This window comes from Aphidius gifuensis, linkage group LG2 (assembly GCF_014905175.1).
Source record: "Aphidius gifuensis isolate YNYX2018 linkage group LG2, ASM1490517v1, whole genome shotgun sequence".
NCBI lineage: Eukaryota > Metazoa > Arthropoda > Insecta > Hymenoptera > Braconidae > Aphidius > Aphidius gifuensis.
In genome coordinates, this window is record NC_057789.1 from 6,594,845 (window position 1) to 6,621,765 (window position 26,921).

Consider the following 26,921-nt stretch of genomic DNA (forward strand, 5'->3'; position numbering starts at 1 on the left):
TTTTTTCTTTTGAATTTGTTAATTTCCTTAAGGTACGTAAAACTCTCTGCGTCATTCTATCATCCTGAATAGTGCACATGAAAATATCATGCCAAATAACTGAAAAAAAAAAGAATCAAATTAAAAATTAAACAAAATAAATTTATAATAAATTTATTATTTTAAATAATTTATTTACCATGAGACAAGCAACAGTAATACCAGCAGCTCCAATAATTGAAGCATGTCTTTGGATGTAAAGTTCAGTGCCATTTAAACATCCTTTTGTATAAGTATTTGATACATTGGGTGACTCTGAATTTGCATTACAATTAAAATACTGCAAAAATAAAAATAATTATAAATTAATTAAAACTATTCAATTTAAAAATATTAATATGTATATATCTTTCAACGATAACACAGCAAACTGTTTGAACAACTGTTAAGTAATTGAATTAAATAATTATATCTAAGTGTTTCTTGAATGCCAGAACTCACATAATAATTTGTATTTTGAAATATATTTTTTAAAACAAATATTATCTTAGCGAAAAAAAGATATTAATTTAAACAAAATTTAATAAAAAAAAGAAAAATATTAAATAAAAATGTTAATTTGATAAATGACATTAATTTGACATGAAAAAAATATTTATATTATCTATTTTTAAATTTATTATATATAAATCATTTTATTTTATTAATATAAATATGTTGAAAGTTTTAAATGTTGTGAAATTTAATATATAAAAATGCTCACCTGTCCAGGCTGAATTTCACGACAGCAAGATTTTGGCAAATTAATACCAACTGAATTCCAATCTCTCCATGACTTGACACCACAGCAATGAAGCTAATAAAAAAAAAAGAAAAACAATATTATTTATTTATACTTTCATAATATATAAATTTTTTTTAAAAGCTTTAAAATATTTTTAAATAAAACTATATATCATAATTAAATAGAAAATAAATAAATATATTGGGACTTACTGTTCTTTGAGTAGCATCCCAAGCTTCACGATATTTAATTCTGTCATAATGCGTCATTGAGGTCTTCATTTCCTGCTCCAAAGAACCCAGCACTTTTGAACGAAAAACATATCCAAGAATTCCTCCAATAAGCATCATCACGAACAATAGAAATATTATCAAAAAATACTGTAAATAAAATATATAAAATCACAAATTAATAAATATTCCTAAAATTTATTTATCAAAAATAAAATTAAAAAAAAAAAATGTATTATTAAAATTTAAAATTTAAACTACAACTTTCATAATTAAATTGCAAAAAATAAACACACTCAATATCATAGTTGTAAATTTAAAATTAGTCTACTAAAACACGCATAATTAACTTGATAAATTTTCTACCCTCTACTATGAGTGATAAAAATAAAAAATTAATTTGCCATCTTAATATTGAGCAATAAAGTCAAATAGACTCAATCATTTATCTAAATTTATATTTCAATCTGTCTTTTTTTTTTTTTTTCTTTTTTTGTACATTACTCATTTGACACTAAAATATATATATTATTTCATTTTTAAAATGAGATTTTTTATTTTTTTTATTTCCCTCTGTAAACAACTGGCTTACATGATATTGCTCGAGAAAATTTTCGTAAATGTTTTGCATCTTTTTCTCTCTGTAATATAATAAATTATAATAAAATATTTATGATAATTTTATATATATTTTTTTTTCTTTGACTTTTTATTTTTTATTGAAAAATTAAATATATTTTCTGTACCTATATAACTACCGTTGAGTAATTAATTTAATAAATTATTTTATTTTAAAATAAAAAATACTTACAGTGAGAAGCATGCATTTAACTTCTCGTGATGCACCAAGACAACCAAAAAAGGATATAAACGCAACAATAATACCACCAACAAGTAGTACATAAACAGCACCAGTCAATAAATTATTTTCAAGTAATTCAGTTATAAAAGGTACTCGATCAACAAGTGCCCAGATTGCTAATCCAGCAACAGTACATCCTCCAATCTAAATTAAAATAAATAAATTTTTTTAAATATTAACATATATCTAAAATAATTTAATTATATATTTTTTTTTATTTATTTATATTAAAACGCATTTATTCAAAATTTTAAATAAATATTTATATCAAAAATAGAAATTTTTTTATGACGTTTTAAAAAGCCTTGGCAATGACATTGATATTTGACGTAAATAATTTTTGATTATAATAATTATGACAACTTCATATCATATTTATTAATAAAAAAAAAAAATTATACACATACAGTTAATGATAATATATAAAAATAAATAATATACTTACAAAAATAATAAAATTTGAAACAAAGAGTGAATACTTCATAAAACGACCACAGCCGTCCATTTCAGTTCCGTAACCCATTGCGTAATATCCGTTTGCCTGTAAGAAAAAAAAAAAAAAAAATTCAAATTAATAAATGTTCTAATCAAAAAAATTAGTACTATGATACATATATTTTGACCTATATATATAAAATTAAATTAACTATGTAAATTTAAAAAAAAAAGAAAGTTGGAGATCAATTTTTGAACATCAAATTTTGTCTAATGATTATTTAATTTTTTTGTATAATTTGCTTTCACTTGAGTTATCTCAGAGTTATTTTTTTTTTTTTTATTCAAATGATTATTAAAAAAATAAATAGATTATTCATGTTTAATCGAAAAGAAAAAAAACAATCAAATATAATAATAACAATACTTTAATTAAAATAAATACCATGAGTTAATATATTATTTGAAAAAAAAAAATTGTTATTAAAAAAGTAATCAACGTTTGATCACTGTAAGATAATATTTGCAAATAACAAATTTATGTATACTGAATTTAAAACTGAGTAATACATATGACGCAAAAAAATATGATAAATTTTGCTTTGATATTGAAAACATCAAGACTTGAATGTCATACGCTGATGTCAGCTAAGACAAGTTTTTCATAATAAATTATAAAAAAAAAAAAAATATTCACATCAAAATGAAATTATAAATTCAAGTTCAATTTATTTCATTATATTTAAAATAATATTATTATTTATTCTTTTCATGCATCAAATGACAAATCTAATAATGACGTGTTTTTCTTGAAATTTTAAATTTTTATAAATAATAAATATCGTATATTATGAGTCTTCTTATTTTGACCCAAGTGACCAGAATAATTAATAATTATTTTTAACCTTGGACTTGTATTAAACATTTAAAGTATATTACATTTTTTTTTTTTTTTTTTTTTTCCACACCTTATTAAACACGTGGCTTTGTTGTAATAAATTGTTATTTATATTGATGAATCATTTACTCTAAACCATTCAATATCAACACAATCAGATAAAAAAAAAAAATACTACAAGAAAAAAAAACACTTTAAATAATCATTTTATTAAATAATCTACTTTTTTCTTCAACAACATTATTTTAATTAATTCAACAATTTAATAATAATAACGAAAGAAAAAAAAGATAAAAATATTAATGACGAATTTATTATGATTGTTGATAATAAAAATTGTCATGTTTAGCATGATGTATGCAACAACAAGTACTTTAATTGTACATTTAAAAAATATATTAATATATTTAAAAAAAAAAATAAAATAAAATAATAAAAAACCGCAATTTACAGTCGTTTATATATATGGATATATTTATGTATTTATCCTCGACGTAAAGACCATTTTTGTTAAATGCATAAACTTATTGAAGGGTCACACACACACACAACTGATGATCAAATTATACTTTTAAGTAATAAAATAAAATTATGTAATCATCATAAGTAATATTGTAAGTGCTATGATGACCTAGTTTTATAAATGTATTTTTCCTTAATTTTCATATATAACAATATGTATATATTAAATTATTAATATTTTATTCCATCAGTTATGGTGATTTTTTTTTATTTATTTTTTTTATTTTCTGGGTTACCAGCAAGGACAAAATGCTTATTTTATAAAAAAAGAAATAATATTAAATAAACAAAGTATAAATAATACTTGCAAAATATATACAGGTAACCCTGAAAAAAAATGAAATAAAAAAAAATAGGTGTTTGTGAAGAGAGTGCATTACGTTGAATTGGAAAAATTAGAGAATAATTATTGTATAATAATTTTGCTTCGATTGTGAATGAGGAACCAGTTTTGATATTTTGTTGATCGTTGATTATATAGCTACATCGTTAAATAAAAGAATATATATCAAACCGGTTGCTTTACTTATTGTCCTTGAATATTATCTTTTTAAATGATCAAAAGCAGTGGTTTTAACCCAGATATGCAAAATAAAATCAGTCATCTTATTTTGTGAAAAGAAAAAAATAAAATAAAATCATAATAGTGGTTTTAATAATTTTGAGGATTTAAAATAACTAGTTGCTGCTTCCTTGATCAATTACAAAAAATATTTTAATTACATTTTTTATATAAAATTTAAAACTTTCAAAATTCTTTTTTTTTTTCTACTTTTTTTTAAATTTCAAATTAATGAAAAATGAAAGTGTTAAAAGAAGAAAAAAATATAAAATAAAGAAGATGATTTTCCACGGTATATTGAGCCAATGAAATTGGAAAAATATAAAATTGTGAGAAATGTACTTTCTAGTAGCCACAACAATTCAAGAAAGTGACAATTAATTTAAACATATATTTGCAATGAAATTTATCATAAAATATATCATTTCAAGGACAATATAATATCTTGATAATTTATTTTGATTAAAATTAAGTTACGTCCTTGCTAAATAATAATAATATCAACAATAAAATGATATTCTACTAAATATATAACACTAATTACCTGATAAAAATCATCATCATGTAAAAAAGAAAAAAAAATAATAATAAGTTAGCTCGAGAATTATTCTACACGATAAATCCAATTTTTAATTTTTTAAAATATTTTTTTTATCTTTTATATTCACGCAAATGGACAAGATGTTTAAATAGCCACATCAATTTACATTTTCATCAGATTAATTTTAATAATATAATAATAAAATTGTACTTAACATGAATTTATATTCATACGCTTTTAAAAAAATTTTGTTCTAGTTTTATTATTTAATTTTTTAAACTAGAATATTAAATTAAAAGTTTTAAATAAATTGATCATAAAAAAAAATTGACCAATATCTTAAAAAAAAAAAAAAACTAATTAATTATTTTTAACATTAATTACTTTAATCTGATAAAGTTATTATAAAGAGAATTTTTATTATATAATTTTATTTATCTATTTTTTTTTTTTGCTCGCATAATAATAAAAAATAAAATATACATTTATTAATAAATGATACTCAACAATGTTTGTTATTCAAAGTCATAAACAAATTAGTATATCACGTATATATAAAAATAATTTACGGCAATGTTATTAGTTTAATAAGTCCTTGATGTGTTGTAATAATATATAACGATATTTAAATATCATATATTACATTGTAAAATTATTTATCATAATTTTGATGAACAAATAAATATACATTTCATTCATCTGCTTTTATATTTAATTATAAATATTATTTTTTGCATGCTTATAATATACAACTAGATGAAGGATTCAATGTGGTCCAGAAAAACCAGACATATAAACTAGTATCATTTATACTTACTCAATAAAAACATGTATTATAATACACAGCATCCAAAGTCGTATATAATAATCAGCTAAAAATAATATTTTTATAAACAGCTATTTTTCATAAACTAATATAGATTTATTTTTTTAATTAATATGAATTTTTAAAAAAGTTAAATTTCTTACTAGAGAATACAATTTAAATATATAAATTAATTATTTTTTATTCTCGTTAATAAATTGATCTATATGCCAATTATTATTAGCTTCAAAAAAAAAAAAAAATATCTTTTTAATTAGTTATAGAAAATCATCATTAAAAATATTAAAACTATTTTTAAATTCCCTTAAGGTAGTAAAATTTATAGCTAATAATATTTTGATGATGTAAGAAACTATGTACACCTTGTGTCATGATGATAATAATAAATAATAAATAAACACCATGTGCTTATCAATAGTGTTAAATCTTTAAATAAAATATTTGAACCTATGACCTCGATAAATATCAATGATAATGTACATATAGAAAATAAAACTTTCCCAGCGACTAAATTTCAATTGAATGGATTATTTTTCTGTGAAATATACTTTGTAAAAATAAATATTTTTTAAATAATAAAAAGGGCTTGAAATGAACAAATTTCACGATTTAGTTAAATATATAAAATATACCTATATAGACACACGTATATAAAAAAAAATATAAATGTGTTTCTTTAGTTCTTAAATCCGAATCTGAAAGTATCGCGCGAGTCGAGGTCATCAAGTTTTACTCTTAGTATTACGGTTGTCGTTATTTTTTAAAAAATTTTTTTTTATTTTTTTGCTATGGAATTTTATTGAACTACCAAATTATCATCATAATAATAATTTTGAAAATTTTTTAATTATTAAAAAGCCAAGTGTGTAAATTGAAATAAAAAAAAAAAATAACAAAAATGGAAAGTGAAAATTCAATTTACAATAATTTATTGAATGAATTTTATAATACTTTTGAATTTACAAGTTTCTAATATACACTGTCAACAAAACACAAATTAAATACTTGATAATTATTTTTTTTTTTTTGACACGCATTATTTGCATTAAAAAAAAATCAAAAAATCATTAACACAAAGCTTTTTTTTTTACATATATATATAAAATTGTATTTTTCTTATCAGTATTGGCTTTGTTGAAATAATTTATATTGCATGTTACTCGTATATTTTTTTAAACACGCAAGGACCTTAGGGTTGAAGGATTTAAAAATTACAGGAATATATTTTTTATATTCCCATTGTTAAAAAGAAAAAATTAAATAGATAATTAACAAAATCATATATCAAACTAAATAACCTAAATTAAGTTATTATATACATCTAATAATGATCATTTTGTTTTCGTGAAAAAAAAAAAAACTAAGCTGTGTAAAATTTTATTTTATATTTTTTTTTTCAATTTCAAATTTATGGAAAAAAAAATAATTCTTGCGTATTATATAGTAAGCCTTGAATTTTCATTCTTCCTCAATAATTATTTACATTGATTCATAAATTACAAGGAAATATTTTAAGTGTTCATTATTTTCATTTTTATTATTTAACAATTGATAGTAAAATAAATATGAAAATCGATTTTTAGTAGAAAAAAAAAGGTGGTTATATTATAATAAATAAGTAATAGATAAATAAAAATAAACAATGGACCATTCGTTTATGTTTATTTTCTCAAGAATTTCTCTTTAATACGAGGGTAATAAAATAGAGACGCGCCTATAGCCAATTATTTATTATTTCTCATGATTTTCAATACAGCATCTTTTTTTTTTCATTTTCTAACATTTGTGGTATATAGAATATTTTATAAAATTTTAAAATTTATCACACTACTTTTACACATCGACTATTCTAAAAATATATATTATTATTTACCCTGGTACACTCACGAAACTCAATTTTCAAAATTCACAACTGTATCCCTCAAGTAATCTATTATAAATCCACACGTTTTTATATCTGTATAAAACGTTTCAAGCATTTTTCAAAGCATAAAAAATTTGTATTGAATTAAAAAAAAAAATATATATAATCAACGTGGGAGCTTAACTAATTGATTAAAAAATTAAATATCAATTTAATTAAAATGAAAAAAATAATTATTTTACAACCAAATAATAAATTGTTGTTGTTTTTTTTTTTTACTTTTCAATTTTAATTTAATCAATTATATATATGATAAATATCACACATTAAACATGAAATTTTAATTATAGAAAATCCGAATATTTTTTAAAAATTAATATATTAAGAAATATTTTTAAATATATTAAATAAAATAATTTTAAATATGCAATAAAAATCTCACGTTTGTATTAGATCAGTTTAAAGGCAAGATGATCCAAAGTTGCCTTTCTCCAGCAACCGGCACCAGTATATTAAAAGACAAAAACCGTCAAAAATTTTAAAAAATAATTATTTAATTAAAAATAAATAAAACAATAAAAAACAAAAATTATATCAACAATTGTTTATATATTGGCACGCCGAAATTATTTAATTTAAAAATAAACAATAGAAAAAAAAAATCAAATAAAAAATTATTTAAAAAAAATTGTAATTAATAAATTTTGTAAATATCAACATGAATGAAATTGGATCACTGTTTGATCTATATATATTATATAAAATAAAAATTTATATGTTTAAAAAAGATGGGCGTTGTTTAACAACAGAATGCTGAGACAAAACTGAAATGAAAAACAGCTTTGAGTCTGAGACCATGGATCAGAAGGCTTTCAGGCATTGGCTTAAGTCATCGCTATATACTATATGCAATGCGTATATATATTTCAACAATATTCCCGCCTGATGCCTTTTACTACATCTACGTGAATGTATGTTATAATATTTTATTCAACAAAAATTGGTGGGGATACATTTGAATGGGGTAAATATTACCACCAATTTGTCACGTAAAATCAATTATAAACAATAATAATAAATAAATAAATAATATAATTAACAATAATGTATTATTTATAATAATTTAAATATAATTATTGCATTTTAAAGAAAATATTTAATTATTAAAACGGAATTTTTTAAATTTCATCTGAGTTTTTGTAAATATTTGCAATTTTTTTTTTTTAAACAAACTAAATAAATAAATCAATAAATCAATAAATAAATAAACTGTTGAACATTTTTCAACACCTGATAAAATACCTATATGAATTAATTTTTTTTTTTTTTTTAATAGTAATTTTACGATTAAAAAAATAATAAATAAAATATATATAAAAAATTATTATTTAAAAATTGATTATTATTTTTTTTTTTATTATTATTATTTATTTGTAATGCAAAGATATTTTGTACGATGTTATATTTTGCAATATTTTAACGTTAAGTATGCCACGAAAGTTTCGTAAAATCAATTTGAAGTACCTGTTGAGCGTGATTCATCGTCGAAATATCTTTAACTCACTATAAGGATTTTAATTTTTAAATTATTATTACATGTTGACATTATAAGTATACCATGTATGCATACACATATATATATGCGCATTTGAATACGGAAAAAAAAAACATATGTGACGTGTAGAAATATCTAGTATCTAAGTCAAGTAACTATTGATCGTTTCTCTTTTTTTTTTTTTTTTTCATTTACTATTTTAAAACATGATTTTTCATTTTTCTAATATTTTTATTATATCTAACTATACTAATACACCTAATCCATCAACTGTTATGTAATTTTTTTTTTTTTTTATTTTGTTATTATTTTTGCAGACTAGAACAAAGAGGGTCAAATTTTTACTATACATTTATTGGTTTATTATTTATATTAAATTTATCATTTAATTTTAATTTATATTTTTGTTTTTTTTCTCTTTAAATAATAATTAATATTGTAAAATTTAATTTTTACAAATAGATGTTTAAAATTGAGTTTAATTTAAAATAGAATTTTTATGTTTTTGTTTATAAGTATAAACATAAAATGTGTGTTTTTATTGGAGACATCATCACCACTAAAATTAGTTACTCCAAAATGAATACACAAAAATGTTTAAAATAAGTCAATTGTATATTGATATAAAAAATAAAAATAAATTATATATACAATATAAAATAAAAAATTAAATAATTTTTTGGCATTCAATTTCTTATATTATTTAATATAATTTACATTTTTTATTTAACATGTCCTAGTTTCTTTTAAAATTAATTTAATTCATCAATTTTTATTATTTCTTTGTGTATCATCGCAATTATTACTCAATTTAAAAATGAAGTTTTATTGCGAGTGTGAAAGTGACTTGTCTGATATGTAAATAAAAAATTTTTTTTAATTTTTTAAATTATCATTATAAACAATTTAAAATAATTTAAAATACATTCAATAAAATATTTGTCTCTCTGATCTCTGCAAAATATTTATTATCAAAATGTATTTTATAATTAGAAAATAACTTTTTTTTTATTCAAATTTCCCGCTTCTCCGCCATTTTCGGCGTCAATCGGAAGATAAAAAGAGAGAGAGAATTTACCTGCGCAGTGATAGCAACAATAATGTGAGTAAATGTCAAATTACAAAAAAATCAATTCTTTATTAATAATTTGATATATCACGATAAATTAACTTGACTTAAACATTATTTTAATATTATTTTTTCATCATATTTTTTTGTTATTTTAATTATTTATGCATTATTTGTCAGATGATTGTTGTTAATTAATACAACACTTTGCACACTTACTAAATTTTGCATATACATACAACAAATCAAGATCAATGTGTATGTGTGAGTTTGATGAAAATTTCAATATGGTTGCTTTTGCTAAAATCATGAAAAATCATAGGTGCGGTTTTTCAATTTAATTATTATTTATTAATATCAATTAATAAATTAATAAAGTGTATTATTATATTTACTATATTTATCAATTAATCTGAGACTATTAATAAATACTGATATAAAACAACAATGTAAATTTGACAATACAGTGTGTTTATTTGTCATTTATAGTGCAGCATTATTTTTTATCTTCGAGTGTTTATAATTTATTTATTTATTTATTTGAGTTTACACTTTTCATTACGAGTGTAGCAACATATTGTGTATTGTTTGATAAACCAAGTGAATTTTTTTTTTGGGAGCATCATGGAGAAGATGAAGGAGCAGGGCTGGTTAGTTGATTTTTTTTTTTTTTTAATTTAATATTATTATAATGATTATTTATTTATTTAACAAAATAAAAAAATTAATTATTTATTTTATTTTTGCCAGGTACCTGACAGAGCAGGGATTTGATTTGATCAGTGATTCTGGTGCAATAACTGATGTACAAAAGCTGATAAAACGAGCATTAGATGTGAGTACTTTTTTGTTTTTTTTTATATTAAAAAAAAACAAAGATGAATATATGAATAATATTTACTGTATGTTGTTGTTTTTTTTTATCTAGATGGACTTGAGAGAAATTGGAAGTGGTCAAGGTGATATTAACAAAGGAAACTTGGTACTTCAAATACAAAAATTACGAAATGTTGCAGCACCAAAAAATAATCAAGAATCAAAATCAACACCAAGAATGCTTAAATATTATTTAACTGATGGTAAAAATAATTATCAAGCAATTGAACTTGAACATATATCATTAATAAATATAAATACACTACCAGGAACAAAAATATTATTAAAATTTACAAATATATTACAATCACATGGTATTTATTTATTAAAACCATCAAATATATTAAATATACTTGGTGGTAAAGTTATTAATTTAATTGAAAAATGGGAATTAAATAAAAAATTAGCATTTCATTCAAGAGTAAGATCAGCTGAAGAAGGTGGTCCACCACCATGGATACCATTTGGTAAAAAAATTATAAAAATAACTGAACAAGATAAAAATTTTAAATCAATGAATGATAAAGATATTATAAATAAAGATAATACTGAATTTGAAGCACAAAGACAAGATGCTATTGCTGAAGCTGCTAAACAAGGTAGTAAAAAAATATTTGGTGGTGGTAATAAACAATTACTTGATCATTCTGTACAAAAAATTGTTGATCATGGTTTTAATATTGATCAAGCTGAATATGCATTAAAAATTAATCGTAATAATGTTGATCGTGCATTAAAATTATTACAAAAAAATGATAATAGAGTTAGTGGTAATAATAATACACGTGAATCAAGAGAAACAAAAGAACCACGAGGTAAAAGATTTGAAAAAAAAAATGATGATACAAAACCAAGTATTGGAAAAGTATCATTATTTGATTTTCTTGAAAATAAATTACCAGCTCAATTAGAAGCTATGGAAATGACATCAAATACAAATTATAGTAGTGATAATTTTGGTAATTCAAGACTTGATAATAATAATTATCATGAAAGACAACATGAAGATAGAGGCTTTGATAATCAACAAGGAAAAGGTAGACGTGGTGGTAATAGAGGTGGAAGAGGTGCATATCAAGCACCACCAAGACATTCAGATGATTCAAAATTTTCAAAACCAAAAACAAATAATGAAAATTTTAATGGTAATCAGTATGGATCAACAAATACATACCAAGGTAAACCACCAAGATTTCAAAGAAATCCTCAACAATCACATTATCAACAAGAACAAAGTAATAGAGGTGGAAAATTATTTCAAACAAATGATCGTCATAATAATGATTCATCAAGTGGTTATACTAAAAATTCTTCAAAAAATCAATACAATGATAATAACAATCGTCATCAAAATCAAAATGAATCATTTGATTCATTTAATAAACAAAATGATTTTAAAAATAATTCAAAATCACACAATAGATCTAGCTTTGAAGTAGGCCCAAGAACATTTAATCCATCAATTGAAAAAAATTCAAAACAACCTCAGACAAATAAATATCAAGGAAACAATGATGATAATAATTTAAAATCAAATAATAGATCTAATTTTCAAGTAGGCCCAAAAACATTTAATCCAGCATCATCATCATCATCGACAGATAAAAATTCAAAACAAATTCAGACAAATAAATATCAAGGCAACAAAGACGTTAATAATGCAAGTCGTGTATTTACTGGACCAAGTCAAAGAAATAATCATGTTGAAAAAAATAAAATCGAGTCAAATAGTGCTGCTGCTAGTGGAGGTGGTGGTGGAGATTGTAATTGGTCATGGAAAAAAGGTGATAAATGTATGGCTAAATATTGGGAAGATAATCGTTATTACAATGCTGAAGTATCAGCTGTTTCATCAAAAACTTGTGTTGTACAATTTAAAGAGTTTGGTAATTATGAAGAAGTCTTACAAATTGATTGTATGCCAATAACTGAAGACTTTTCTCATACATTTATTAATGAAAACAAGAGACAAGAACATCGTGGTGGTAGTGGTGGTGGTGGTTCAAGTGGAAATAATCGAGCTCCAAGACATGAGGAAAATTATTCTGGTGCTGGAATGGAATTTCGTAGAAGTGGTGGTAATATTCATAAAAAAAAAAGTCAACAACGAAGAGCCCAGGCAATTTATCAACCACCAGCACAACGTGGACATGCATCAAACGCTCGTGAAAATTTATAAACTATTTATTTTTTTTTTTTCAATTCTTTTTTTTAATTTAAAAAATTAAAAAATTCATAGAAATGCTCATTCAGTTTTAAAAATTACTTGCAAAAAAAAAATTTAAGTAATAAAAACTGATACTATTATTAATATAAAACAATCAATAGTTGTAATGAGTTGTAAACATTTTTTTTTTTTTTTATAATCAATCTTCATAGTTCTTTTTTGCTTACTAACTCATTAAACATTGTTGAAAAAAAAAATAACTTTATTATGCTTTGTTCATTAATAAAATAATGAAGTTGTTGAAGCGACTGAGATAATTAGTTAAATATTCCAAATATAATTTGAAATATAACTTGTTTTTTTTTTTTTCTTTGTAATGTAATAATCAAAATATTTGAAAAAAAAAGTTACTTAAAAAATCATGTATGTATATGATGTTAATTATCAACTGTATTTGTTGTTGATGAAATTAATAAAATATAACTCAATAAATTTTCAAATAGAGAAAATGGGAATGATAATTTTATTTCAATTGACTTGCTACTAATATTATTGTTTCAGCTCAAACTATTTATCAACAACAATATTTATTTACGACTAAGATGGTTGATTAAAAATTTAAATTTAACAACAAATAAATTGGACATTGTTAAAATCACTTACCTATTGTAGCACCAGAAGAAATACTCTGCAAAGCCATATTGATGAAACTCAGATGTCCTCAGGTTGTACCAGCTAATTCATCAATTTGTCATCAACTAGACTTTGTACACAGACACTTTTTAAAAAATACTAACTCACTGATTTGATTTACAATTTCACTCACGATTTAACGCTTAAATATTTATACTTTTTTTTTTAATTGATGAAATAATACTACTCTAAATATTGGACTTTAATATTACACTTGCACAACCACTGAAAAAAAAATTAAACAAAGCAATATTAATTATTAATACAGTTGAATATAATTATATTAAAATACACTCACTAATGTTCTTAAAAAAAATCAACGTACTTTTAATCTCTGTCAACAGCATCATCATTGTTTTGATTTCTTTTTGTTTTTAATCATCTTACTAATGCACCTGATTTATTGACAAGGATAATTGATGATAGCTATAACATTGGAAAAATTATTAACAGTTAAATTTGTTATTTTATTTAGTTTAAAAATTAACAACAAAAAAACAACTCACTGTATTTGAGCATAACTTTGGCTCCAATAATGTTGTACCATTTTAAACATTATTTTAATATTAACAATTATGAGTCATTCAAGATAATAATCTCATGTTAATTTAGCCAATGTTTGTTTAAACTTGTTGACATCCAGTCTGACTCTATTTTGATATATCCAAAACATTTTTCCAAATTTTTTTAGTCACACTTGTTGACACCTGTAACATCAAACAAAAGAAAAAAATTAAATAAAATTATTAATTAATTTATAACAATTTAATAAACAAATAAAATTAATTATTTATTGTTTATCATTTATTTATTATTTATTTCAGCATGTCATGCTTAAAATTATATTTTCTTCAATTTCAAAAAAATATTTGTACATAAAAGGTAAATTGAGGTTATGTTGACACTAATTTTTAATTTATGAATAAAAAAAACACAATAAATCACTATAATATCGTTTTTTATCATAAAAAAATAAAAGAATAAAAAACAATTGTTATGATATAGTCAAACATTGTGACATGTTGTTTTATTATTAATTATTAATATTAATAAATATTACTTCAATTGACAGAATTTTTTTTATTCAAAAGTTAATTTTATTAATTTTTTTTACTAATATCCATTCAATTATTCATAACAAACGTGTGAATAATAATTATAAACAATATTTACCAAAAATTATCCATTTTTTTGTTGTAAATTTGTCATTGCTTGTTGCGTCTTGACTGTCATTGACAATATCCAATTTTTAGAGAAAATAACGCAAAAAAACCAAAAAATTTATGCATCATTGGATTAACAACACGTTAATTAATTAAAAAAATATAAATAAATAATTTAATTCAACCAAAAAACATCAAAAATAACGTAAATATTACGATCACGACGGAGCACAATTTTTTCTTTGTCATCACACAAAAAAGAAAACGAACACTGCGCCACCATGCGTCAAAACTAACAAAGAAAAAAAATTATCACCTAGTGGTAAAAACATAAACTATTTCTAAATAAAAAAAAAAAAATTATTATAAATAAATAAATTTATTAATAAATAAATAAATAAATACAAATTATTTATTTAATAATAGTAATAATAAGAAAATAAATCAATGAGATATAAATTAAATAAATAAATAAAAAATATTATTTATAAAAATAAATTGACACGCATGTGAAATCAATAAATAATAATAATAATATTTATTATTATTGTTATTATTTAGGCCATCTGTTTGTGTGTGTGTGTTTTACCGCCAAACCGGTTTTTACAACTTACTGATCCAATGAACTTGTCCAACCGAATAAAAAAAAAAGAAAAAATTAACATGGCGTGTGTAAAATAATGTCGTTAGTGTTTGTGCTATACACAGTTAAATTTTTATCAATACATAATATTTAATAGTGATAATAATATAGTAATCAAAACAATCGTTAATTAAATTTTTTTATTTTTTTATAAATTATTTATTCGCGGAGAGTCCCGGGAGACACTCATGGTTCCCGGGATGATACCGCATTACGAAAATCGCGGCTTCTGTTCTAATATCGAGGTTAGCATTTCAAATGTTTTTTATCTTTGTCTTATATACCTATATATACAATTGAATATAAAATTGTAAACAAATTAATTAATATTTTTTATTTTTATTTAGGCTTATCGACCAGAAAGAACTCCTTTTGACACTGGTGCATTTGCATCAGTACACAGAGGAACATGTCCACTTACCGAGAAAACTGTAGCAATAAAAATGGTATTTATTTTATTAATTTGACAGTGTCTTTTGTTTTTGGGCGTTACAGAAAAGTGTCATGGGCTTTCATAACAACATGGATAAATATTAATAATTAGTTGCTGTTGAATAATTATTTTGTTTATAAATAATTGAGTAAATTATTTATGTAAAAGTACACTCCATTTTTATTTTTTATTTGCTAAAATTGTGCTAATTTAGACGATAAAAAGCAACAGGTTTTTTTGCTATTAATTAATTACAATATATATACTATAAACATTAGATTTTTTTTTTTTTTAGCATGCAGTATTTGTCAAGTTATTATGATCAAATTGTCATTTCTGAAAATTACAGCAAACAGATGCCAATGCCCCAGGGGGGTCTCTTATATTGGGACCGTTTTTCACGTTTTACACTTGCCAAAAAAAAATGCACTGTGGTCACAATGTTACCACCACAAAATCAGCTTAGAAAAAAATTAAAAAATAAAATTCAACAGCATCCCAATTAGCGTCACTTTTATGTGTTGTATTTTTCTTTTTTTTTTTTCTTTTTTAACTAATTTGTTGCATCTGAACCGAAAAAATATTATGAGATCGGTCAGGGCAAAAATAACACCTTAATAACCCAATAAATAATCCAAGACAAAAAATAATAAATCCGTAGAAAATAAATATCGTACGAGATTATTTTTTTTTTGCAATCTTACAAAAAAAAAACGTGGATTTTATTACTGAAAATAATTATTGAGATCAGTTGATAAATCCATAGTTAAAATTTTATAAATAAAAATATATTTTTACGTTAATTTAAATTATAAACTGAATTGATTATTTTTATTTTCTAGCTATTGAGAGAAAAAATAATTCAAAGTCAAACACAATTGAGAGTTCAATCAGAAATAGAAATTCATTCAAAATTAAAACACAAATCAATTGTTGAATTGTACACAGTTTATGAAGATGAAAATTATGTATATTTAGTTATGGAATATTGTCCTGGTGGTAGTTTACGACATTTATTGGAAAAAGAGTATAAAGATGGTATGCCAGAATCACTTGCTATAACATATTTACATCAAATTATTGAGGGATTAATATATTTACATTCACAAAAAATTATTCATCGTGATTTTTCACCATCAAATGTACTGCTTACTAAAGATAACAAATGTGTAAGTTGATTTAAAAAAAAAACAATACATTTAATATCATTATTTAATAGTATTATTAAACATACAAATTAATATAAATATTTAATTTTTTTTTCCCCAATTTTGTACACAGAAAATAGCTGATTTTGGTTTATCAACATCAAATTGTCCTGATGCTACAAACAAAACAATGTGTGGTACCCCAAATTTTATTGCACCAGAAATAGCAAGAAATTCAACCAATTCACCAAAATGTTCATATGGACCACCAGTTGATGTTTGGAGTCTTGGTGTATTAATGTATGTCATGCTAGTTGGAAAAGCACCATTTCATTCATCAAGTATACCAGAAACTTTAAATAAAATTCAAGATGGTCAATTTAAAATACCATCACACGTATCACGTCAATCACAAGATTTAATATTAAAATTAATGAAAATTAAACCAGAAGAAAGAATTTCATTAAGAGACGCATTAAATCATCCATTATTTGGATCTTTTGATAAGGAATCATACTATGGAAATAATAACATACATTCATCAAGAACAATGTCAGCAGATGGTGATTCAGGTTTAGGTAATACACTATCATCATCATCAGCAACAACAATGAGTCAAAGATTATCTTCACCACGTGAACATCAACAAATAATGACAAATAATTCATCAATTGCACCAATTATAACAACAAATATTTCTAATTATAATTATCGTCATCCTAATAGTTCATCAAATAATAATAATAATAATAATACAAAATTATCTGATATTTTTCATAGTAATAATAGTAATATCAATAATAATAATCAACCATGGAATAATAATATATATTTAACATCAACACCACGTCCACCTGATACAACAGAAAAAACTCTACTAACACCAATTAATTCAGAAAGATTAGCACCAACAAGACATAAAACAAGAAATGCAATTTTAACAATACTTAAAAATGGTGAAATTTGTATTGAATTATTAAAAAAACATAGAGATCAAACAGAAAAAATACATGAAGTTTTTAGAATATCAAGTGATGGACGTACTGTACAATTATATAAACCAGCATATGGTAAAATTGGTGATGAACCACCATCACCAACACAATGTTTACATTGTGAAAAATGGTCAATTGATTTATTACCACAAAAACATTTAAAAAAATATTATTATGCTGATAAATTTATAAAACTTGTTAAAGCAAAAACACCAAAGCTAACAATATATCATATTAATGCTAAAGTACTTTATATGGAAAATGGACCAAATCCAGATGTTGAAATTCATTATTATGATGGAGTTAAAATAACCTGGATAGATTCTTGTATAAAAATAATTAAAAATGGAGTACCAATTAATGATAATTTATCTGGTGAATTAAATAAATACAGAAATGAATTTCATGTGTTTCGTAAACAATGTATTGACTTGGAGAGAACATTAATAGACTTGGAAAATGCAACAAAACAATCGTATTTTCCAGCAATAATTGGACGAAGACCACCACCACCACAATCAATTCTAACTGAATCATCCAGTTATCGTAACAAATCAAATATATCAAGTTTTTCAAATAACAGCCAGCCAATTGTAAGTATTTATTTTATTTTTTTTCCAATTGATTAAAAAAATAAAAACAAAGTCTCTTGAAATATATACCTAATATATTTTATTTTTTCTCTAGATACCATCGTATTCTGGTTCATTTGCATCAATGTCATCAGCAAATACAGCGAGATCAGTTATGGGAGGTAGTGTTAATTCAACAAATTATCCTATAACTATCAAAGCAAGAGATATTCCTGGAGTTGGAAGAATAAGCTATAATCCAAATAATAGTGGTAATATTGTCTTGGAATTTCATGATGGCATAAAAATAACTGTAAGTTTTCTATAAAACTTTAATTATTTATTTATTTATTTATTGAGTTAAAAACAATAATTAATATATCGAATTTTATTATTTTTAGATATCTCCAGAAAAAGATGGTGGTAGAACTTTTATAGAAGATAAAAAAACAAATAAATGTTTTAGTTTATCACGTGAAAAACAATTACCAGGTGATTTTCCGGACGCGATGAAAGAAAAAATGATCAAGTTGCCATCACTTTTAGAAAGATATGGACCATCAGCAAGTTATTCATATCGATAAACGTAAATTTAACATAAAATCATCATCACCAATAACAACGTTCATTCATCAACATTTCATTAAAATATATAACTGTATATATTTATAACTCAGTACAATTTATTTTTAAGTCATATATTGCAAATAATAATTATCTAAATTAAGCATATATGAGACAATTATCAGAGAGATTATTTTTTTAATTTTTTTTTTTTTTTTATCATTCAAAATAATTTTATTAATCCACTCGGTAGTTTTATAATTATATATATTATATATATATATTTTTTTTAAGTAAAATATTAGATATTTTTAATATAAAAAAAAATATATATTATTAAAAAAAAAAAAAAAAAAAAGATGACTATGTAATTGTAATTTTTTAAAAATACATTCAGATTGTTGAGCAATACTTGATTATTAATGACCATTGACTGTAGAAGCAATTGTACAAAAAAATGTATAACATTAATTAACGAGTTATTAGACTGATAGATTCATTGACCTCTTAACCATTTTTTAATTATTATTTTGTAAATATATATTTTAATTTGTCAATATGAAAACCAATAGGTAAGTATTTCATTCGTTTTTTTGTTTATCGACAATTTAATAAAAAGACTGACAAATTAAATTATTATTTAATATAAGTATTTTGTAACTACGATATATTATAATTAAAATAACTAATTTAAATAAATTATTTATAAAATTTCAATGAAGAATCTTTAAAAAGCTATTTTTTTTTTAATTTAAAATTTCCATAAACTTGAAAAAATATATTTTTATCAATGAAAATAAAATATTTGTAATCTTTTTCTATATGCATTGTGATTTTTTTTATATAATTTTTATAGTAAGCCATTCACTCGATTGAAAGTCAAAGCAGTCGAGCAGACAGACACGGAACGGGATTTTTTTTTTTTTATAATCCCATAATAAAAAAACAACTCGTTCACTCGTTGCAACGTCAGTCGCCATCTTATTTCATTCATGTCACTTGTGCGCATAGAGAGTTTTATACAACAATAAATAAATAAACAAATTTAATGTTTAAAAAAATAAATTAATATCATTAATTAATTAGTAAAATAATAATTAGCTCCAGTAAATTATTAGACTCCAAAACAAAAAATAAAATTTAAAAAAATCTGTCAAAGTGATTGTAATGATTGAGCTCAATCAATGTTATAATTATGGAGTAAATTAATATATCAAATATAATTGAGAATTATATTTTCCAATAATTGAGCGTGGGATGATGTTAATAAAATTAAATTAATTATAATAAAATTAAATTGATAAACAAGGGAGAACTGAATTGACAGTTTGTTAGCGTCCACACCCGTTTAACCACCTGCTAAAAATATTCATCAACAATGGGTATGTTATTTAATATAAATAATTGATTATTATTATTTTTATATTTCACACTAATTAAATAAACATTTATACTATCTCTTATCTACCTCACCTTTTTTTTCAATCACTAATTTTAAAAAAAATAAAACAAACAATAACAATATAATTTAAAAAAAAAAAAAAAAAGTAATTTAAAATTTATAAATATATTTTCAACAACTTTCACTATCAATATGACACTTAAAATAAAATACTGACGTTTTATATATATATTTTATTTATTTTATCTCTAAAGATAAAAACCATAGTGCGTTGCTTAGTAAACATCTTGTTGATAATGACTCTGTCTTTACTATCAATAGACATTTCATGGATTTAAAAAAAAAAAAAAAAAAATCCAAGAAGTGGGATTATTAGTCATGCATCAGTCATCACTTTATACTTTTTTTTAAAAAAAATATTTTTATCACTCAGTTGTCGCTTCAATCTTAAACTAGCTACTAGCTTTTACCTAGACACGATAAAACCTCATTTAATAGTATTATAAAATATATAAAATAAAGTTTAAATAAATAGAAAAAAAGTTTTTTAATTATGTCACGAGGTCGAGAAAGGAGTAGAGAATTTATTGATGATAATGATATTGAAGAGGATATACACAATGCACCAACATTACCATTGAGACAAAAAAGATTTATCAGTAATATCAGTATTGACAGATACTCTGAACGCACATTGCATGATTATTATGAATCGGAGAGTGAGTTTGTTGTTGAAATAATATTTATAAAATTTAATTAATAATAAAAACACGTGATAATATTTTTTTTTCTTTTAAATTATATACTAATATAGCTAATGTTAATTTTGTTTTAGGTAATACATGCAATGATTGCATGGCTAGGATACCCTATGCCACCCTAATTGCAACAATAATGTGTTGTTTAGGTGTTGGAATTTTCAGTGTATTTATGCACAAAGGTGCTACACTCACCAACATCATGCTTATTGATGCAAGTATTTTATTATAATCACTTGATTAGTCATTGTTTATTGAGTAATCATTTTGTTTTTTTTTTATTATATACTTTAGGTGTTTCGTATTCAATTAACATGGCTGGAGCCTCTTCAATATACATTTGCAACAATTGGAGTGAGTATGGCTGCATTGGGATTCATGATTTTATGTGTTGGTTGTTTGACAACTGGAGCAACACGTCACAAGGTTTATCGTGCTTGGAGGTCTCGTGTTGGTGGTAGAATATCTTGTGCAGTGGTATGTGTATTTTTATAATTTATATAAATTGTGTTTGTAAATTAATTATCTCTACTTATGTATTTTTTTTTTTTTTTATAGTTTATGGCAGTTACGTATATTCTGACTGTTATTTGGCTGTTGGTATTTGCAGCATTGATAATAATAACCGTTTCATTTACATTTTTTTGGAAAATATGCAACAGTGATGGTGTAGAAAAAAGAGAAACATGCATTGATTTTACACAATTTAGTAAGTTTAATTAATATTTTAAAATAAATTTTTCTTTAATTTATATTAATTATAATATATAATTTTAATTTTAGGTTTTGTATTTCCTGATGGTCATAAAAATGAATACATGAAAGCATGTGAATCAAGAGATATAAAAATTTTTTGTCGAGATACTGTTGAAAAAGCTTATGTTCCATTTATATTTTCAACAATTGCATCGGTACTTGTTATCATGAGTTTAATACATTATTTAATGTGTTTATCTGCAAATTATGCTCATATTCGTGATCATGAAAAATTTCAAGAACTTCAAGAGCTTCAATATTTACAAGATCCTGGTGATGGTGAATCACCACAACATGGTATGGGCACACTCTCATTACATCATCGTAGTAAAGACAGATTCTAGGATACAGCCCGTGAGATCTTTGCTTTGAGCCCCATGTAAACATCATCTTTATTTTTATTTTATAAAATTTGCGATACTGGGTGAATCTCTCGTTGTGCACAAGGTCAAATATTTAGTTATTTTTGAGGGTTCATTGACTAAAAAGATCTTGCGGGATAACACTGCTAATTATTTTAATTTTATAATGATTTTTATAATCAATTTTACACCTGATAGGGATCAATAATATATTCAAAAAAATATCACTAAATCATCTAAACATTAACGATAAATTGATTGTAATTTATTATCACTTTAAGATGAGATTTAAATATTAATTTAGAGCTTTATTATGCTCTATTATTCCATGGCCTGCACAATTAATTATATATTTTTGAAAAAAAAAAAAAAAAAACAACAGTACAACTGTTTATTTAAAATACAATTAATATTTTTTTATAATTTGCACAGGGTGTAGTAATATTTACAACTATCATTTTTAATTTTTTATGTTGTAAATTGGGGTATTTATGAAAAAACAGTATATTCCGATCCAGTGTTTTCTTTATATGCTTTATATATTGAAAACACAAAATTTTACGAGTACAAAAGATAAATTTTTGCAAGATAAATTTTATTTAATAATGAATTAATAATTTTTCTTTTTTTAATATTGTGCAATTACGAAGCGATAGTTTAATTTCTAGAAAATAAATTTTTATTTTCATATTTTTTTTGACGATAAAAATGTGTTCAAAATTAAGCATAGCTATTGCGTTGCTAATTATTATAATTTTTTTTTTATAAAAATTAATTTAAATAAATACGCAATAATCCAAATAGCGTGCCAAAATGTAAAAATATTTTGGTGGGAAAAATTAGAATTGAAGTTAGAAATTATTGAGAAAAAAAGAAAAAAAGAAATACGTCCATGTAGAAAGTATTATTGTTACTTTTTCATTAAATATAATTTTATACATAAAAATAATTAAATATATATATTATATAAAAATTTGATTAAAACTCAAAAATAATATTGTTTTTTTTTAAACAAAAAACATATCAAATGGCAACTAAATGACTAAATTGTCAAAAAATATTTATATTTAAAAAAATCACTTGATTATATATTTGTGTTAATCAAATAGAATATATATAAATGATATAAAATATCATAATTTTTGAGAATAAAAAAAAATGTATTTAACAAATTATTTACTCAACATTTAACAATGAGATTATTATTTATGCTAAAAGTGCCTTAAAAGTGTCTTACTATCATGGCAAAATTGTAATTAAATTTAAACAACAAATATATAAAATAAATAAATAAATAGACAATTAAATCTATATTTATTAATCGTAAATAATTTTTTTTTTTAAAACTTTATATACACTTTGGAATAGTATTTATAAATTTGTACAATTTTTTAAATTATTTTTCATTTAATGATCATCAAGTTGAAAATCTAGCTCAAGATCTATTGCATTAACTTCTTGAAGTGTATTTATTAATGTATATCTTGAAAATAACATGAATAATCTTCTAAACCAAACGTATTGTGATTTATGTGCAGCCATTGCAGTCTGTAATATAATTTTATTATTTTTAAATGAATTTAATAATCGTAAAAAATAGAAAAAAAAATTATCCTTACGTGAATTATTTTACGTTGTTCATAAGTCACCAAATACCAGTAAGAAGACATTAATAAACTGAATGGAAGATCCAAAATTTGAACATATTTTCTCAATAAATTAACAGACTCAAGAATATACAGTTTACAATCTGTAAAAAAAACATGATAAATTAGTTAAAATTCACAGCTAATTTATGATAAATTAATAATTTAATTATTGAACCAACAAGAAGGAATTTTTTTATCTAAACAAAGTGAAGCAACAGCATAATATAACGAAATATGATTTCTGTGTCCACTGACACCATATTTATCAAATGTAACAACAGCATCCATTTTATACAGCTCAATGTATTGTAAAATATTCTCAGCAACAATATCACTTGGCCATTGTACTGTTGGATCATCAGGTAGTTCTGTACTCCTGCAAAAAAATCATTGAAATTGTTTTCATCTATTTAAAATTATTTAAAATATTAATACTACTTACATGATTATTGTAACATTTGCATGAGGTATACCCATGATTTTAGCACAATCCCATAATTCTTGTATTCTTTTTTTATCTCCACCTTGAAAAACAAACAAAAAAATAAGACAAAAATTACAAATAATCAATTAAATAAATAAATAATAACAACAACACTTACCTTGACTAAAACAAAGTAAATAAATATTTGTTTTATTTTGTTTATTTAGCCAATAAATCATTGGTCCAAAAAACATGACTTCATCATCTGGATGTGCTGTGACAAGTAATAATCTTGATGGTGGTCCTGGAAGTTGCCATGCTTCATGATTTACTTTTTTCAATAATAAATAAACAAATATACAAACAAATATATATGATATTAATCCAAATACAATTTGAATTGATACTTCTCGAAAATACCACCACCACCATTTTTCAATATCAATTATTTGTTTATTAATATAACTTAATGTTAATGATAAATCAAACATTTCTTGTTTGTTTATTTATTATTTTTTATGTCAATTTAATCACAAATATTCACGAGTTGTCATTGTGAATAAATTTTGTCTATTTATCAGATAATATTCTTTATCATGACACGTTAATTTACGTTAATCTTTAAAAGGCTGGTGATATGTGGCTGATGATGGTGATGATGGAGCAATCAAGGACAACCGAAATACAAATGATTGATTGATGAATTTGATGATTGACCAATTGCTTGGTTATGTTTGTTTTTAAAATTAAATCACCATTGGAGCAACAGAGAGCTGTCAGTGTCTGTTGAGTGACTGTTGACTACTGCCCTCTTTACACATTTATTTGTTTATTATTTTTTCATTCATTCATGAAAAATAAATAAATTGCACAATAATGATGATAAATACAACAAAAATAGTTGATGAAAAAAATTACTAGGATGCTCATTCAAGTAAACTATGCAGATAACAAGAATAATTTTTTATTTCATAATATATTTTTCTTTAAATCTGAAGACAAATATAAATGATATATACTTATATGTTATCTAGATCAAATTTTTATATGGCATCAGTGTGATGAGATCATCGATAATAATTATTATTAAATTTATATTTTTATCATGTTATTTTTATTATTTGATGTCTTTTTTTTTGTAAGTTAATTTAAATGTAAATGGATCCATTTCTCCGCAAATACCAGGAAAAGTGCCCATTGAAAGACAATTGTTTGGATAACAACAATCATTTTTCATATTGCACTAAAAAAAAAAAAATAGTTTAAATTTAAAAATTCCTTATAATATAAATTTATTATTACTTTTTCAGCAAAATATTTGCATCTAGAAAAACTTTGACCAAGTGTTGTTAAAATTACGTATAACAATAATATAATTTTCATTGTAATATATTAATTCAAAAATAAAGATCAATGATAATTTTATTAAATTAATTCTTGGCAACTGGATGATATTTTTTGGTTTGCATCAGTATATAAAGCTTGTAATTTTTATATTTAGGTCATGTATATTTAGATTAACACAATTCAGTGACTATTGACAAGTCACAAATATTTTTCTTTTTTCACACAAAATAAATGCATTTATTAATTTTTTTATAATTACACAATAATGCAAATATGATTTATGAGAAAATAAAAGAATATTTTTTCGAGTTATTAAACTTATTGAAGAAACAGATTTTAAAAAAATCAATTATTTCGTCATGTAATATAAATTATACAATCAAAAAAATATCGAAACAAAGAAAATACAAAACACAAATATATAATATTTAATTTCTAAATTTAAATTTAAATTTTTATTATAAATATAGTGTATGATTACATTGCTTATATATTAGCTTGTTTTAAGTGAACTATCAGTTTGATTATTTCCTTCATCTTTGATATCATAATCATAAATTTCACCACTACTCACAGAAGCATAATTAGCCCTAAGTGATCTATCTACATATTTGCATACTCCTCGTGTATCACCTGGATTATTAGGAATGCATCGATATGAGTGAATACAACATTGTGAAAAAATAGTACACTGTTTTAAAAAAAAATTTAAATAACATATCAATTATTTGTTCAAACGTATAAAATTAATTTAAATATTATTTATTGAATACTTACTGGACGAAATTTGCCAACACAACTTGTTTTTCCATATGGAAAAATACACATTAAAATTATTAACA

The 26,921-nt window shown here is 22.5% G+C and overlaps 5 protein-coding genes across 8 annotated transcripts; 3 read left to right on the top strand and 2 right to left on the bottom strand.

Moving 5' to 3' along the window:
- Positions 1-12: 12 nt before the first annotated feature.
- LOC122848736 (CD151 antigen) lies at positions 13-15,299 on the bottom strand. 3 transcript variants are annotated; one of them, XM_044147010.1, is made up of 10 exons: positions 15,037-15,299; positions 14,370-14,570; positions 14,189-14,289; positions 13,834-14,088; positions 2,301-2,396; positions 1,805-1,999; positions 976-1,143; positions 743-835; positions 179-319; positions 13-99 (listed from the first exon to the last, which is right to left on the bottom strand). In XM_044147010.1, exons 5-10 carry the CDS (start codon positions 2,376-2,378, stop codon positions 52-54), a joined length of 723 nt encoding a protein of 240 aa, XP_044002945.1. In that variant the 5' UTR covers positions 2,379-2,396; positions 13,834-14,088; positions 14,189-14,289; positions 14,370-14,570; positions 15,037-15,299; the 3' UTR covers positions 13-51. The 3 variants fall into 3 exon arrangements, with proteins under 3 accessions (XP_044002945.1, XP_044002947.1, XP_044002944.1); XM_044147012.1 differs by having other exon boundaries at positions 14,162-14,289; positions 15,037-15,281; XM_044147009.1 differs by lacking the exons at positions 13,834-14,088; positions 14,189-14,289; positions 14,370-14,570; positions 15,037-15,299 and adding an exon at positions 9,028-9,091.
- LOC122848735 (tudor domain-containing protein 3) lies at positions 10,134-13,685 on the top strand. The gene is made up of 3 exons (XM_044147008.1): positions 10,134-10,777; positions 10,878-10,962; positions 11,056-13,685. Exons 1-3 carry the CDS (start codon positions 10,752-10,754, stop codon positions 13,180-13,182), a joined length of 2,238 nt encoding a protein of 745 aa, XP_044002943.1. The 5' UTR covers positions 10,134-10,751; the 3' UTR covers positions 13,183-13,685.
- Positions 15,300-15,643: 344 nt separating the features above from the next.
- LOC122848737 (serine/threonine-protein kinase PLK4) lies at positions 15,644-19,995 on the top strand. Its single transcript, XM_044147013.1, has 6 exons — positions 15,644-15,914; positions 16,017-16,115; positions 16,945-17,271; positions 17,384-18,838; positions 18,933-19,130; positions 19,219-19,995. Exons 1-6 carry the CDS (start codon positions 15,858-15,860, stop codon positions 19,399-19,401), a joined length of 2,319 nt encoding a protein of 772 aa, XP_044002948.1. The 5' UTR covers positions 15,644-15,857; the 3' UTR covers positions 19,402-19,995.
- Positions 19,996-20,322: 327 nt separating this feature from the next.
- On the top strand, positions 20,323-23,829 carry LOC122848738 (neuronal membrane glycoprotein M6-a). 2 transcript variants are annotated; one of them, XM_044147014.1, is made up of 6 exons: positions 20,323-20,763; positions 21,347-21,502; positions 21,619-21,755; positions 21,836-22,018; positions 22,100-22,250; positions 22,325-23,829. In XM_044147014.1, exons 1-6 carry the CDS (start codon positions 20,760-20,762, stop codon positions 22,639-22,641), a joined length of 948 nt encoding a protein of 315 aa, XP_044002949.1. In that variant the 5' UTR covers positions 20,323-20,759; the 3' UTR covers positions 22,642-23,829. The 2 variants fall into 2 exon arrangements, with proteins under 2 accessions (XP_044002949.1, XP_044002950.1); XM_044147015.1 differs by lacking the exon at positions 21,347-21,502 and having other exon boundaries at positions 20,328-20,763; positions 22,325-23,811.
- On the bottom strand, positions 23,799-25,542 carry LOC122848739 (N-acetylglucosaminyl-phosphatidylinositol de-N-acetylase). The gene is made up of 5 exons (XM_044147016.1): positions 24,911-25,542; positions 24,751-24,832; positions 24,488-24,684; positions 24,279-24,409; positions 23,799-24,207 (listed from the first exon to the last, which is right to left on the bottom strand). The coding sequence occupies exons 1-5, from the start codon at positions 25,221-25,223 to the stop codon at positions 24,067-24,069; spliced, it is 864 nt and encodes a 287-aa protein (XP_044002951.1). The 5' UTR covers positions 25,224-25,542; the 3' UTR covers positions 23,799-24,066.
- Positions 25,543-26,921: the final 1,379 nt, after the last annotated feature.

Bases quoted from the DNA above. Each gene is read 5' to 3' on its own strand.
- LOC122848739 (XM_044147016.1), bottom strand. From the start codon at position 25,223: ATGTTTGATTTATCATTAACATTAAGTTATATTAATAAACAAATAATT. The intron at 24,833-24,910 runs GTAAGTGTTGTT...TTGTTTTTCAAG, and splicing joins TTTACTTTGTTTTAGTCAAG to GTGGAGATAAAAAAAGAATA. The intron at 24,208-24,278 runs GTAAGGATAATT...ATTATATTACAG, and splicing joins AACAACGTAAAATAATTCAC to ACTGCAATGGCTGCACATAA.
- LOC122848736 (XM_044147009.1), bottom strand. The intron at 1,144-1,804 runs GTAAGTATTTTT...TTTTATTTACAG, and splicing joins TTAAATGCATGCTTCTCACT to TATTTTTTGATAATATTTCT. The intron at 320-742 runs GTGAGCATTTTT...TTATTTTTGCAG, and splicing joins GTGAAATTCAGCCTGGACAG to TATTTTAATTGTAATGCAAA.
- LOC122848738 (XM_044147014.1), top strand. The intron at 21,503-21,618 runs GTGAGTTTGTTG...ATTTTGTTTTAG, and splicing joins TGATTATTATGAATCGGAGA to GTAATACATGCAATGATTGC. The intron at 21,756-21,835 runs GCAAGTATTTTA...TATATACTTTAG, and splicing joins CCAACATCATGCTTATTGAT to GTGTTTCGTATTCAATTAAC.
- LOC122848735 (XM_044147008.1), top strand. From the start codon at position 10,752: ATGGAGAAGATGAAGGAGCAGGGCTG. The intron at 10,778-10,877 runs GTTAGTTGATTT...TATTTTTGCCAG, and splicing joins AAGATGAAGGAGCAGGGCTG to GTACCTGACAGAGCAGGGAT. The intron at 10,963-11,055 runs GTGAGTACTTTT...TTTTTTATCTAG, and splicing joins TGATAAAACGAGCATTAGAT to ATGGACTTGAGAGAAATTGG.
- LOC122848737 (XM_044147013.1), top strand. From the start codon at position 15,858: ATGGTTCCCGGGATGATACCGCATTACGAAAATCGCGGCTTCTGTTCT. The intron at 18,839-18,932 runs GTAAGTATTTAT...TTTTTTCTCTAG, and splicing joins CAAATAACAGCCAGCCAATT to ATACCATCGTATTCTGGTTC. The intron at 19,131-19,218 runs GTAAGTTTTCTA...TATTATTTTTAG, and splicing joins ATGATGGCATAAAAATAACT to ATATCTCCAGAAAAAGATGG.